Below are 13466 nucleotides of genomic sequence, written 5' to 3' on the forward strand. Positions count from 1 at the left end.
TGCACCTACGAATGAAGACGCCTCATATCTGGCTTTTCTAGATGGTGTTTTTTTTTTTTTTTTTTTTTTTTAAATGGTCCAGATGAATGTATGGCGATGCCATGGAAAAACCATTTTTGGTTCCCCAAATAATCTTTCATTTTAACACTTTAATTTTCTAATTTTAATAATCTAAAGAACCTTTTATCCAATGGATAATAAAGGTTCTTCATGACCAAGAACCATCAATACCAACAACCTTTATGTGGGAACCCCGGTTCTTCAAAGAATAATACAAAAAAAGTTGTTAGAGTAAACGGAAAATAAATATCTTGCTTTTTAGTTTTTTTTGTTTTACTTTTCAATTATTGCATCGTCTTAATTTATATCATTTTTAAGTCATCTTAAAGTCCATTTGAAGTTGGCTTGGTTGAGAACAACTGTTTTAAATGGTGCAGTCGATGCCCAAATTACTGATAACTACATCACGTCATTTATGGTTCCACAAACTCCTCAGCCCTCTGAGCCCTTAGAGTCCTATAGATATACAATCAAAACTATGTAGACTATTCATATTCATTTCATAATGTAATGTATTATGTAATATAATGTAATAAAGCCTAAGCCAGATGAAAACCAAAAGGTTCTCAAAGATCGCAAAGCTTTAAAAGACGTTATACTAGATGGCGTCTGCATTGGCCTGAAAGTGTCCTCCAGTCCTTCATGTAGTGTAAGGTGCCACACAAATCCATGAGTGGTGTTTAAATTGGAGAAGGGACGGGATGGGGTTAGCAGCATCGCTTTTTTTCAATGTGCAGGATCTTATTGCATTTCGGGCATGTGTGATAGACGTCTTTGAAAAACTTCATGAAGAACGGAATCAGACAGCAGCACAAAACAAACCTGGAAATGAGGAAGACGGTCAGTTTGGCTTTGATAATGGACACAAGATTTTTGATCGTTTTAGCTGCCAATTCAAATGGACTCTTACCCGCACAGGATGAAGAGTAAGCACATCAACCAGGCGTAAACTCCCACTTTGTAGGTGACATTGGTTAAGACCTGCTGTTGGCAGCTTGTGCAGGTGGCCATTCCTGGATTGCGACCCAGCTCATATGATTCATAGCTGACGAATTTGTTTTTGGTCTCCGTTGATTGAACTACAGGAGAAGAATGTGTTTTAGTAAGTTTAGTCTTCTTTATTATTATTGATCTGATTTCATCCAATAATATCTCATTTATTTAGTGGAACTTTGGGACTAGAGGGTCATTCTAGACAGGAACCCTCGATTGTCACAAAGTTGCAAGAAATGTTGTGTTGTACATTTGTTTGTTTGTTCCACCATGGAATTATTTTTATTTATTAATTTATTTTTTAACCAATTGTGACATTTTTGTCTCATAATGCTGACTATTTCCACATGTCCAAGTTAACATCTCACAAATCTGACTTTTGTTTCTCAGAATGGTCAGTTGTTTCACACAGATCTTTTCATTCACAAGATTAGGTGCCCATTAAAAGCGATTTAAACCAAAAAATCTGAGGGGAAATAGGTCAAAATTGCAAGATACGAATTCAGAGGAAAACAAAGTTAGAAATATGACCTAACTCAAGGGAGAAATCTTAATTGCGGGACAAATGTACAAGATATGAACTCAGAACTGTGAGGAAAAAAGTTTGAATTGTGTTAGAAACGTGCAATTCTAAGAATGAAAGTCTTTTTATAGATTCTATTCATTTATCTTTATTCCATGACAGAAACTGAATTCCATAAACCCTGCACATATTAGGTTCATTTAAATGTTGTATAAAAGCAATATAATTACATTAGCATCTATCCAATATAGTATGCAGTAAAATCCAGGCATTATCAACCAAAACATGGGTAATTCTTTCCAGATGATTTTTACAATGAACAGTTTTCCAAAGATTAATGAAAGGAAACAGACTCACCAGGTCTGGCTGATTCCATCTGGATTCCAGGATCTCTAATAGTGGAGCTTTGTGGCGTGAACGGAGTGTGCACATTGTAGACCTTGACGTTGGAGCCCTTTTCACCCTCTACTGTTAATGCCAAGTGGAAAAAAATAAAAATACAGGTAGAATATCAATATTTCTGGAATATATATCTATTTCAGGATTTCACATTTGTTGCACACACATTGGCTTGCCTGTGTTTAGTCATATTCCATTAACATGAGTCGCATGACTTACTTGGTATGATATACGGAGGTGGGTTCCTGGTTCCGTCAGTGCTCATTCTGTCTTTGGCTGGGTGTAAACTGCTGGGACAAAATAGAAGTCTCAGTATGTGACATGATGTTTTACGATATATTTCTCACATGCTAAAATGACTGAAACTGAACTGAAAAAAAGTCACACTCTAAAACTGTTCTAATATACTGTAAATGTGATTATGCATTGTATTGTGTGTTATTGGTAAGTAAAAAAAATGAGAAACATTCTCAGTAAAGATGCTGAAATGGGCAGACGCCAAGAAAACACTTGACTTTCTCAGTGAAATAACCTGAACGCTCATTTCCTCTTTTTCACTAATTATCAACATATGCGTAGCTGCCAGTTTTCTGTTGCTCAAACTTGTTTTGCCAAAGTGAATAAAATGCAAACATATTACAAGTCAAGTGGCAGTAATTTTCATGGTATGGTAAACGCCTTAGTGAACAAAAAGACAACAGTAATGTTACAAGCCCATGCAGGCACTGACTGATACAGACGTCCACCCAAAGACAGAAGAGGAATGTTGTTCTGCTGCATGTCTGACTGAGTTACTAATACTCCAATAAACAAACCCTGGCACTTCTCATGGAAAATAAGAGCCGGTTAAACTTACAAATTCTACAGCAATATCATATTGTCTGTCATATAGACCAAAAAAACTGCTCCAGGAACTGTTGATGAGGGATCATTTGGACATGAAACAGCCTTGAGTTTGTCATTTGCAATAATTTAGCAAAAATCTCTGTTTAGATTTACTCTAAAAATGGAATCTTGTTTTCATTTTCAAAAGAAACAGGAAGTTCTCTAACCAAATATATCAGATTGGCTCCAGAATATCAAATAGGCTATTTCCAATACATTTATGTCATAATTGTCAAAATTATAGTTAAGCTATTTTGATAAAGTTTAGGTGTGTATCAGTAGGAGGTGGCCTGGAAACGTCAAACAGCCGAAATGCTTCAATTGTTTTACTACAGCTAAAACACACACAGCCAAAAAGCACCATTCAGCAGTCAAAATCGTTTTATTAAATGAAGCATTTTAACTCCTGCTGTCCATTCATAACAAAGTGAAGTTAGAAAGTCAGATCATAACAAGGCCTCAAAATCTTACGCTTGATTTTATTAACATTTCCACTTATTTGAACTCTTCTTCTATTCTTCAGCTGTTTCTTAAAATAACTCTCTATTATGGCTTGTACTAGTCCCGAAACTCTGTAAAGTTAGCAGTTCTCATTTTATTGCCTCCTTAAGATGACTCACTTGTTGTATTCATCATTTGTAAAAAAACCAAAACAAAAACAAATGACCTTAATCAACAGCCGCACAATATTTGTCCTTCTAATTAAATCCAACAAACAATTCAAAATAACATCTGAGCTCATTTTTACCTCTTAAATGTAACCCTCTTCTAAGCGTTCCAAAACCTCAGCCAGTCTAGTCAGTAAATTTTCTTTGAGCAGGGAGCTTTCTTACCTGTCTTGTTGAGGCTGTCGATGATGGTTAGAGTTAAACCAGTTTCTATGGCGTTTACAAGCTTTTCATAGTCACTCGGCTACTCCACCCAGAATATTAACATATTCTGTCACCTTGTTTTAGGAACAAGAGGGCGGCTGTATTTTTTCCTCTGAAAAACCAGTTTTGCTGATGACGGTATAAGTGGCGGGCTTTATGAATGTAAACATACTACTTCTCGACTGAAAATGACTGAAAAATCAGCAAAGTGAATGGTGGTGGCAGGTGTTTTGTTTTCAATGTTCGCACCTTGCATTTCCAAGATTCCAAAGATTATTATTCTAGGATTGTGAAGTTGGCCAGAAAATATCTAATCAGAAGTTGTGTGACTCCTTTGCTCTAACCCTCATGTTTTCTTGAAACTGATTTTACTGTCTTTACCATTTCGGAGCCTTGATTATTATGTATAGACATAGACATAACATAACTTCAAAATTAACCCAGAATTTTCATAGATTGATTGGTTAAGATTGAACATAACATACACAGGACAGGTGGATTGGAGAATGGATGGAAAGAATGAAGGATGGAGTGATATTAGTATGTTATATGGTATGTTAAAAGCCATTTGGCAGCTATTAATGAAGCTTTACATTTTAATTCTGTCATATCATATAGGCCTAGTATATATGTGCTTTTGTTTACAGTAATGATAATGTCATTGTAACCCCCCTGTGAAAATTTCAATCTGGTCTCTTGATATAATCTTAAAATAAGATTCAAATACAAATTGCATATAGTCTGTAAACACACTATATAATGGTATGTTTATAAATGACCATTAACCTAGATTAATAAATGCCTGTTTGTTCATGTCGGGTCTCGGGGCTAATCACCTGTCTTTTTGGTGTGGGTGTGTGTGTGTTGGGATGGTTTGACAGCCACCGCGTCTGCCTGTTTGTGTTTTCCCCGCCTCCCTTGTTTCCCCGTTGTTAACCTTAATTGCTCGCCACCTGTTCTCTATGTCCTTCTAATTTTTTCCCCTTTATTATTCCCTGTGTTTCTCTGTCTATTGTCAGACTGTTGTTATTCATACCAATAGCTCCGATCGTCTAGCGGCTCTTTGAACTCACCTTGTCGTGTCTTGTCCTCAGGCTCCAGTGTGTTTAGTTGATTCCTCTGCCCTTGTTCTTACAAGCCTTGAGCTCCTAGTAGCTTCCAGCTGTTCATCCCTCCGGTCCGGCGGTTATACGTACTCCTGTGAAACGTGACTCATCTGCTACTCATCCTGTCACTGCGAGTGAAACGTGACTCATCTGCTACTCATCCTGTCACTGCGAGTGAAACGTGACTCATCTGCTACTCATCCTGTCACTGCGAGTGAAACGTGACTCATCTGCTACTCATCCTGTCACTGCGAGTGTAACCTGTGAACCGTGACTCTTCTCCTCCGTTTCGAATAAAGCCTTGAGTTTACCCGCATCTGAATCCAGCCTGCTTTCTCCTGACAGTTCATTGCATTATTAGCTAATGTTAACAGGTTGAAGCTTATTGTAAAATGTTATCCATATTTTTAATAGATGTGTGATCAGTTACAACAAGCTGAATCTTTTCAAACTTATCATGAATGAAATGAGCAGCTTATAAAATGAGTGAAAATCATCAATATATCAATATAAACTGATAGGCTATGTTAGGCCTTCCACGTGAATCATGTTTAAGGGGTGTTAAAAGGGCCTCAGAAACATCTCGTTACAGTGGTCTGAAAAGAGTGAAAACTATTTTTTTTTAAACTAATTATAGTTATTGTTAGTTGGCAAGGATGTTTCACATTTTTCGGACTCCTTCTTTTTTTAATCACATTAGCAAACTGACTGACTTACAGCAAGGGCTGGTTAAGATGAATGGGTGAGGGGTGAGGGGAGGGGGGACTTCATGCGCTCTCCAGGTGTGGCAGGGAGTGGAAGAGTGTGTGCTGCTGATATCATGAGAGTGGGCTCGGCTTCTCAGCTGTGTCTCTTTGTGTGACACTCCTTTGACTGTGGTTTATCTCGTCTGGCAGCATTCCACCTGCTGTCACCAAACATTTTCTGTTCCACATACCACATTCCACGAAAACCTTCTGCTGATGATGTGCGGAAAAAATAATTGTAGTGAGATGTCTGGTTTATCGGGCCTGTAACATTTTCTAATGCTGTCTTGGTCTGCCCATTCCCTCTGGATGTGCACTGGAAGAGTGTGACCTATGGTTATTTGTACATGTCATCATTACTGAGCTTGTTATATACAGGTGCTACTCAATAAATCAGAATGTTGAGGAAAAGTTAATTTCAGTAATTCAATTCAAATTGTGAAACTCATGTATTAAATTCAATGCACACAGACAGAAATAGTTTAAGTCTTTGGTTCTTTTAACTGTGATGATTTTGGCTTCCATTTAACAAAAACCCACCAATTCACAATCTCAGTGAATTAGAATATGATGACATCAGCTAATCAACTCAAAACACCTCAAAATGGTCTGTGATAATCATCGACTCCCTTCACAAGGAGTGTAAGTCACAAACATTCATCGCCAAAGAAGCTGGCTGTTCACAGAGTGCTGTATCCAAGCGTGTTAACAGAAAGTTGAGTGGAAGGAAAAGTGTGGAAGAAAAAGATGCACAACCAACCGAGTGAACTGCAGCCTTATGAGGATTGTCAAGCAAAATCGATTCAAGAATATTAGTGAATTTCACAAGGAATGGACTGAGGCTCAGGGCATCAAGAGCCACCACACACAGACGTGTCGAGGAATTTGGCTACAGTTGTCGTATTCCTCTTGCTAAGCCACTCCTGAACCACAGACAACGTCAGAGGCGCCTTACCTGGACTAAGGAGAAGAAGAACTGGACTATTGCCCAGTGGTCCAAAGTCCTCTTTTCAGATGAGAGCAAGTTTTATATTTCATTTGGAAACAAAGGTCCTAGAGTCTGGAGGAAGGGTGGAGAAGCTCACAGCCCAAGTTGCTTGAAGTCCAGTGTTAAGTTTCCACAGTCTGTGATGATTTGGGGTGCAATGTCATCTTCTGGTGTTGGTCCATTGTGTTTTTTGAAAACCAAAGTCACTGCAGCCGTTTACCAAAAAACTTTGGAGCACTTCATGCTTTCTTCTGCTGACCAGCCTTTTGAAGATGCTGATTTCATTTTCCAGCAGGATTTGGCACCTGCCCACACTGCCAAAAGCACCAAAAGTTGGTTAAATGACCATGGTGTTGGTGCGCTTGATTGGCCAACAAACTCACCAGACCTGAACCCCAGAGAGAATCTATGGGCTATTGTCAAGAGGAAAATTAGAAAAAAAGAGACCAAAAAATGCAGATGAGCTGAAGGCCACTGTCAACGAAACCTGGGCTTTCATGCCACCTCAACAGTGCCACAAACTGATCACCTCCACGACACGCCGTATTGAGGCAGTAATTAAAGCAATAGGAGCCTCTACCAAATACTGAGTACATGTACAGTAAATTAACATAGTTTCCAGAAGGCCAACAATTCACAATTTTTTTTATTGGTTTTATGATGTATTCTAATTTGTTGCGATATTGAATTAGTGCTTTTTTGTTAAATGTAGCAGCCAGCTTATTGGCAATGCATTTTTGTGACTTACCCTCCTCGTGAAGGGTGTCGATGATTGTCACAGAACGTTTTAAAGGCTCAGGAAACCTGTGCAGGTGTTTTGAGTTGATTAGCTGATGTCATCATATTCTAATTCACTGAGATTGTGAATTGGTGGGTTTTTGTTAAATGTGAGCCAAAATCATCACAGTTAAAAGAACCAAAGACTTTCACTTCATCAGTCTGTGTGCACTGAATTTAATACATGAGTTTCACAATTTGAGTTGAATTACTGAAATAAATGAACTTTTCCTCGACATTCTGATTTATTGAGAAGCACCTGTATATGTGCAATATATACACTACCAAGTTTTTTTTTGTTTTTTTTTTTATTAAAGAAATTAAGACTTTTATTCAGTAAAAATGCATTAAATGGACCAAAAGCCACGCTCAATATCAACATAATGTTATAATTTCAAATAAATTGTTGTTTTGAACTTTTTTTTACATTAAGCAGCACAACTGATTTCAACATTTATAATACAGTTTTTCTCAGTCATTTCTCGAATCATTCTTAATATTTGTAAAGAAGACATTTCTGTGCATTTCTCAAAACAATTTGTACAAATAGCACTACACAATGGATTACCTGCAAAAGCCTGTTGCTTACTCAAAATCTTTAGTTCATCTCTCAATAGAAAGTAATATGTCAATGAACATATCAGTGCCATCAGAATGAAAAGTCATTGTGTCATTGTTCACAAAGTTAGCAATCAAAATGCTTAGTAATGTTGTCAGTTGTCATCTCTGTTAATGTAACTAGATGTAAACTATGGCAAGAGTTTGGATGACAGTTACTGTATTGAAATTCAGAAGCCTGCACTTCTTATGTATGCCATATATCCATTTCAAAAGTACAAATTTACACATTACTGTATGTGGGATATTGATTGAAAGAGACTGGATAGGATTTACAGTTACACTTTTACAAAACACACACACACGTTTGTTTTTGTGAAAAGTGGGGACATCCCATAGGCGTAATGGTTTTTATACTGTACAAACTGTATATTCTATGGCCCTACACCTAACCCTAACCCTCACATGATACTTTGTGCATTTTTACTTTCTCAAAAAACTAATTCTGTATGATTTATAAGTGTTTTGAAAAATGGGGACATGGGTTATGTCCCCATAAGTCACCCTCTCCTTGTAATGCCTGTGTCATACCCATGTCATTATACAGAGTTGTGTCCTGATATGTCACAAAAACAAGAGCACACACACACACACACACACACACACACACACATTACAAAGTCATTGTGATATAGAAAAGAAAAATAAATATGAACACAAATGCGAAAATACAAAATAAAGTCCATTGTGAGATTTGGTACTGTAACCCTTGTGTTTTCCTCTTGTCCTCTGTCTATATGCTTTCTAATTGAAGGTTCACGAGATGCACCCTTGAGCTATTTCAGAGAACTGATTTTTCATTGGTTGATATACATTCTCTTCATTACTGAAAGTCAAGAATCGCCTGCACAATTCATGGCAAAAAAAAAGTATATAAAAAATAAATACTATAAAAAAAAGTACTATAAAAAATGTGTAGAAAATCTGCTTTACAGATCAACCATTTTGAATTTAATGACTTATACAATTAGCTAATGATCTGAGGGTATTGCACAGAGATTTGGAGCAACATGACAATAACAACTGATAATGGAGGAAATTGCATACAAATGTGCATAATCAGTTGCATGAATGTAACAAAGCAATCACAACTTGTTCAAAAGAAAGAGAAACTGCTTTAATGATGTGCACAAGTGACTAGATGAGGTGGAGGTTGAACAAGAATTTGAGAAATGCACCAAAGCAACTGAGAAAACTAGAATTCTTGAGCACTAAATCAGCATATTAAAATAAAAATTTAATATATAAAAATTTGATATATAATTTTATATAAATTTTATATAAAATTTGAAGGATCATGTGACACTTACAAATTGAGTAATGGATCCTGAACAGCCTTAAATCACCAAAGAAAATCATGTTTAAAGTCGTTTTAGTGTGACATAAGTTGTTTCAAAACCCACATACATTGCCACAAAAAAAAGAAAAAGAAAACATCAATGCACCAAAAGGTCACAAGATGGGAAGTTAATAGTATTATGTGAGGTTTTTTTCTTTTTTGAAGCAACGCACGTTCCAAAACCTTTACGTAAAGTCTTAAGGCCATTGTTCACTTGCTGTATGCTAAATGAATGGGCTGTGTTCAAAGCTGATACAAAACTATAAAAACACAAGTGTGAACATAGATTATATGAACACAACAAGTTACTGCATTGCTTGGCAACTATAAACAAGCTCCAGTCAAAATAATTAATAACTATATCACTTAATGGACAGATGGTATTCTGATTATTGTTCAGAATGGACTTATTATTGAACATCTATTTCTCTATTGCTGTTGATGCAGGTAAAAAAGCGATAAGCCATGTAATAAAAGAGACGTCCTCAATCAGCTGATTGCTATATTTTGCAGTAGCAACATAAAAAAGCATGCAATAGGTACCCAAACTGGATTTTCAAAGTGTTCAGTGCTTCATAAAGAAAAATTAAGAAGCTAGACCGGATGAAGTCAGAAAATACAGTAGAAACACGAAAAAGTTGGCATCTGTTTGTCCTTTTTGTTAAAGTCAGTTCCTTACTAAACAGATTCACAGGAGATGTTTTGAAAAGATTTTACAACTTTTGAGAAAGTCATCATGCATCAAGGGTGTGGTTGCAACTAAGAAACAATTTGAGTAGAAAGACAACAAGAAGAAGAGTTTAGAGTCTGCAATTCACATAAAGCATAGAATGACAAATTACCTTAAAGACCTGCACTCCGAGAAAAGTTTGTAAAAACAGCGCCCTATCAACTGTTAATATGAAGGAATTTTTTTTAATGATTTTTCACAGGTGTTTTCCCCATATTCTGAGTTACGTTGCATTGCATGGTGCTGTGTTTTAAGGTTAAAGGAAATATATGTTTACTTGGAAAATTACCAGTACTTTTGCAGATTTTCTGCAGGTTTTTTTCTTATAGTGTGGTGAAGAGGACACTGATAACTCTAAAGCATTTTGGTCGATCTTTTTTGGTCTCTGTGTTATCATCAGTCATCATGGACTTTATTTGCAGAGAATGCAGAGATGAATGCAGAGAAAATAAACATCTTATAATGAATTTGATTTAAGGATTAAGAATGAGAAGTTACATATTATGTGTCTATACATGTATATATATATGTGTGTGTGTGTGTGTGTGTGTGTGTGTGTGTGTGTGTGTGTGTGTGCATATTGTAGTATTTATTTGTTCTAAATGTGTTACTGTTTGTTACTGGTTATGTATTATGTCTAGGTTAAGTCTTAAAATGTAAAACAAATTACATTTGAAATGTATTTTCTTGTAATAATATTCGGTCTAAAAAAAGTAGCATTTATTTTGCAGAATCAGTTATTAAACTCTATTCTCTCAAGTATTCACAGTGCAAAAGTCTGATTTTATATTTTTTAAGATAGATAGATATATTTGAACCCCCTATCTTTCCTGTTCCTGTCTTTTAACAGAAACACAGCAAAAATGTCATCCACTTTCAAACACCATCAACAAAGAGAGGACTTTAAACCTCACTTTAAAGAGATAACAGTTCTTTTCAATCTGTGTTACACAGTCAGTCAGCTTTCTGTTTCAAGCTAAGATATTCTGGATTTATAAGTTACATGAGTATCAAGCCTTTTACATGTTTTATCCTTACAAATATTTATTTGGCCTTTATTCTATGATTTATTTGATTTAGCTAGTTTATTAACTTAAGTTATTATTTTATCAATTTAAATCTATTTGCACCGAAATTAATTAAATGTAAATATTTGAGATGATCAGCTTCAAATTTAGTGCCAAAGAAATCACAGCTCAGGATCCAGTTTGTATAATTCCGTCAGGTTGTTTTTTGGGTGTTGGCCGCACAGAAAATGCATTGTCAAATTCAGAAACATGATCCTTGACTGCATATCATCTGAGTGCAATTTCTCAATTGCTAAGCAACTTTACCACCTCTTAACTATAGGGGAAGCTGAACCTGTAAATTTAGCTCAAATGTTAGGTTTCATATGTGTTTGCTTTCATCATTTAAATTTGTCTGCTATATAAAAGTTAATCATATTGAAATGTTTATATGTTGTATTGTTATAGATAGTGATGTTTTCTGCTGTTTTTTTATACACATCTTATTATACAGACATATTTCTTGTCCACAGAATAAAATGCAATGGTTGAAAATTGAGATATGACAAGTTGACAGTTTTTTTTTTCATCTATTATATTTGACCAGTATTTAAGATTGCCTGTCCATCCATGTTTTTGCGTAAGTGTTTGTTTGTGTTTCTGTTTGGGGTCTGTGAAATCCATTTAGTCATGTTTTAGTTTCCCTGTTGGCCACTGTACCAAAGAAAAAAGCAATCTTATTCAGCGCATCCAAGGATAGGAGGGTGTACTATACCTACACAAACTGTTTTAGGCTTGAGTTTTTCAAAACTATAAGATCAGGTTATTGAAACGCCTGTAAAGGACATAAAGCAGCCATGAACAGAATGGTTGTAATCTTCCTGCTAATGCCTGTGACCTGGACACGGAGAGGAGCAGCAGCTGAGAAACATAATCCCTTACACCAAAGACTGAGGAGGCTGAATCAGGAGGTTTGTTATGTTTAAACAAACTGTCTTCAAATATCACATTGCATGTATCTGTAACATATAATTCCTCCAATCCTAGTTCAAGAGATTTCAACAGATGACCTTCACTCATCTTCAGAGCATTGCTGAAAAGCACAACATTTCAAATAACATAGACTCGCGATTCCAAGTTTTGAGTCAGCAGTTTGAGAGGATCTCCAGAGAGCTCCGCGCATTTAAGGCAAAGACAGAGCACAGCCTGAATTCCCTCAAATCCCGGACTAAGAGTTATGAATTTTGTGATTGGAGATCCAGCGTATCGTGAATTATCTTTACAAAATGTCCTGGATGGCCACTGGCACCATTTATGCATCATCTGGTCCTCCATTGAAGGCCATCATCTCATATCTACTGAATCCAAGTTCCAGAAAGGCTACGAGATCCCTCATGGGGGCTCTATGATCCTGGGACAGGAGCAGAATTCGATTGGAGGAGATTTTGATGAAGCTGAAGCATTTGTGGGCAGACTGGCAGGCTTTTGTGGACTAGGAGCCTGAACCCTGGGGAAGTGTCTGGACTAGCTTCTGGCAAAGGGGTTTCACGAGGAGCAGAGCTCAGCCTGGATGATGTAGACCAGATGTTTGGCTCTGTTCAACATATTACCTGTGAGTGTCTGGAGCACAACAGATGAGCCAGAAAAACACTTCTGTATCACAGATTATTTTTGTATTTCCATTTATTTTGATAAAACAACAGTTCATATATTCTGTGATCATATTTGACATAGTTGGTCTTATTAAACTTTTTACTTTTAATTTTAAGAACATTGCTATAAATAAATATACATCTTATTTTTGTTGGTTTGTGCAGTCTACATTCTGTCAGCACATAGTGTGAAGGCCATGCACTATTTCTTGTTTTGCAAAAGTATCAAATAATGACACAAGAAAACTTAACTTTTCATGTAAGTTTTTTTTTTCAGACTCCAAAAGGCAAATGTAAATATACCCTGTTGAAAAAAAAAATAAAAAAAAAAAAACAGCATATGCTGGTTAGGTATGTGATGAAGCATGTGCTAAGCTGGTCCTAAGCACAGAACCAGCTCAGGACCAGCTCAAACCAGCTGCCATGCTTCAAAACATAACCAGCATATGCTGGTTTTTTATTCAGCAGATCTAGACATATAGATCTCTGTAAGACAATATATACCCACACTCATACAAAACACACATTTTTTATACTGCCATGCTCACTGTGAGTTCCCAAATCATAACAAATCAGTAACACGGCACTGTTCAATGAGAAATTATATATTAAAAAAAAAATGATCATATCAAAAATGCTTTTTGTCAAACTCTCAGTAATATACGAACAAATGCAGTGTCTTTGTTTTCTTTTTGATGAACATCACTATTGTTGCTCACTGTATAATTATTGTAAAGTGTTATTGTATGGTTTTGTTTTACCTAATTAACA

At 36.1% G+C, this 13466-nt stretch overlaps 2 protein-coding genes across 3 annotated transcripts; one reads left to right on the forward strand and one right to left on the reverse strand.

The window, feature by feature from the left end:
- Positions 1-202: 202 nt before the first annotated feature.
- Positions 203-3778, reverse strand: LOC132144544 (lipopolysaccharide-induced tumor necrosis factor-alpha factor homolog). 2 transcript variants are annotated; one of them, XM_059555140.1, is made up of 5 exons: positions 3694-3778; positions 2195-2265; positions 1934-2044; positions 971-1139; positions 203-882 (listed from the first exon to the last, which is right to left on the reverse strand). In XM_059555140.1, the coding sequence occupies exons 2-5, from the start codon at positions 2238-2240 to the stop codon at positions 768-770; spliced, it is 441 nt and encodes a 146-aa protein (XP_059411123.1). In that variant the 5' UTR covers positions 2241-2265; positions 3694-3778; the 3' UTR covers positions 203-767. The 2 variants fall into 2 exon arrangements, with proteins under 2 accessions (XP_059411123.1, XP_059411124.1); XM_059555141.1 differs by lacking the exon at positions 3694-3778 and adding an exon at positions 3609-3631.
- An 8098-nt stretch (positions 3779-11876) lies between these two features.
- On the forward strand, positions 11877-12681 carry LOC132125090 (pentraxin-4). Its single transcript, XM_059536700.1, is given in 4 exon segments — positions 11877-12014; positions 12091-12273; positions 12275-12527; positions 12530-12681. Coding segments are annotated over 4 exon segments (702 nt in total). The 5' UTR covers positions 11877-11900.
- Positions 12682-13466: the final 785 nt, after the last annotated feature.

Source organism: Carassius carassius, chromosome 1 (assembly GCF_963082965.1).
Source record: "Carassius carassius chromosome 1, fCarCar2.1, whole genome shotgun sequence".
In the NCBI taxonomy this organism is placed as follows: domain Eukaryota; kingdom Metazoa; phylum Chordata; class Actinopteri; order Cypriniformes; family Cyprinidae; genus Carassius; species Carassius carassius.

Coding starts and splice junctions, on each gene's coding strand:
- LOC132144544 (XM_059555140.1), bottom strand. CDS start 2,240: ATGAGCACTGACGGAACCAGGAACCCACCTCCGTATATCATACCAA. Junction 2,045..2,194: donor ACCTCCGTATATCATACCAA/GTAAGTCATGCG, acceptor TGGCATTAACAG/TAGAGGGTGAAAAGGGCTCC. Junction 883..970: donor TTACTCTTCATCCTGTGCGG/GTAAGAGTCCAT, acceptor CCTCATTTCCAG/GTTTGTTTTGTGCTGCTGTC.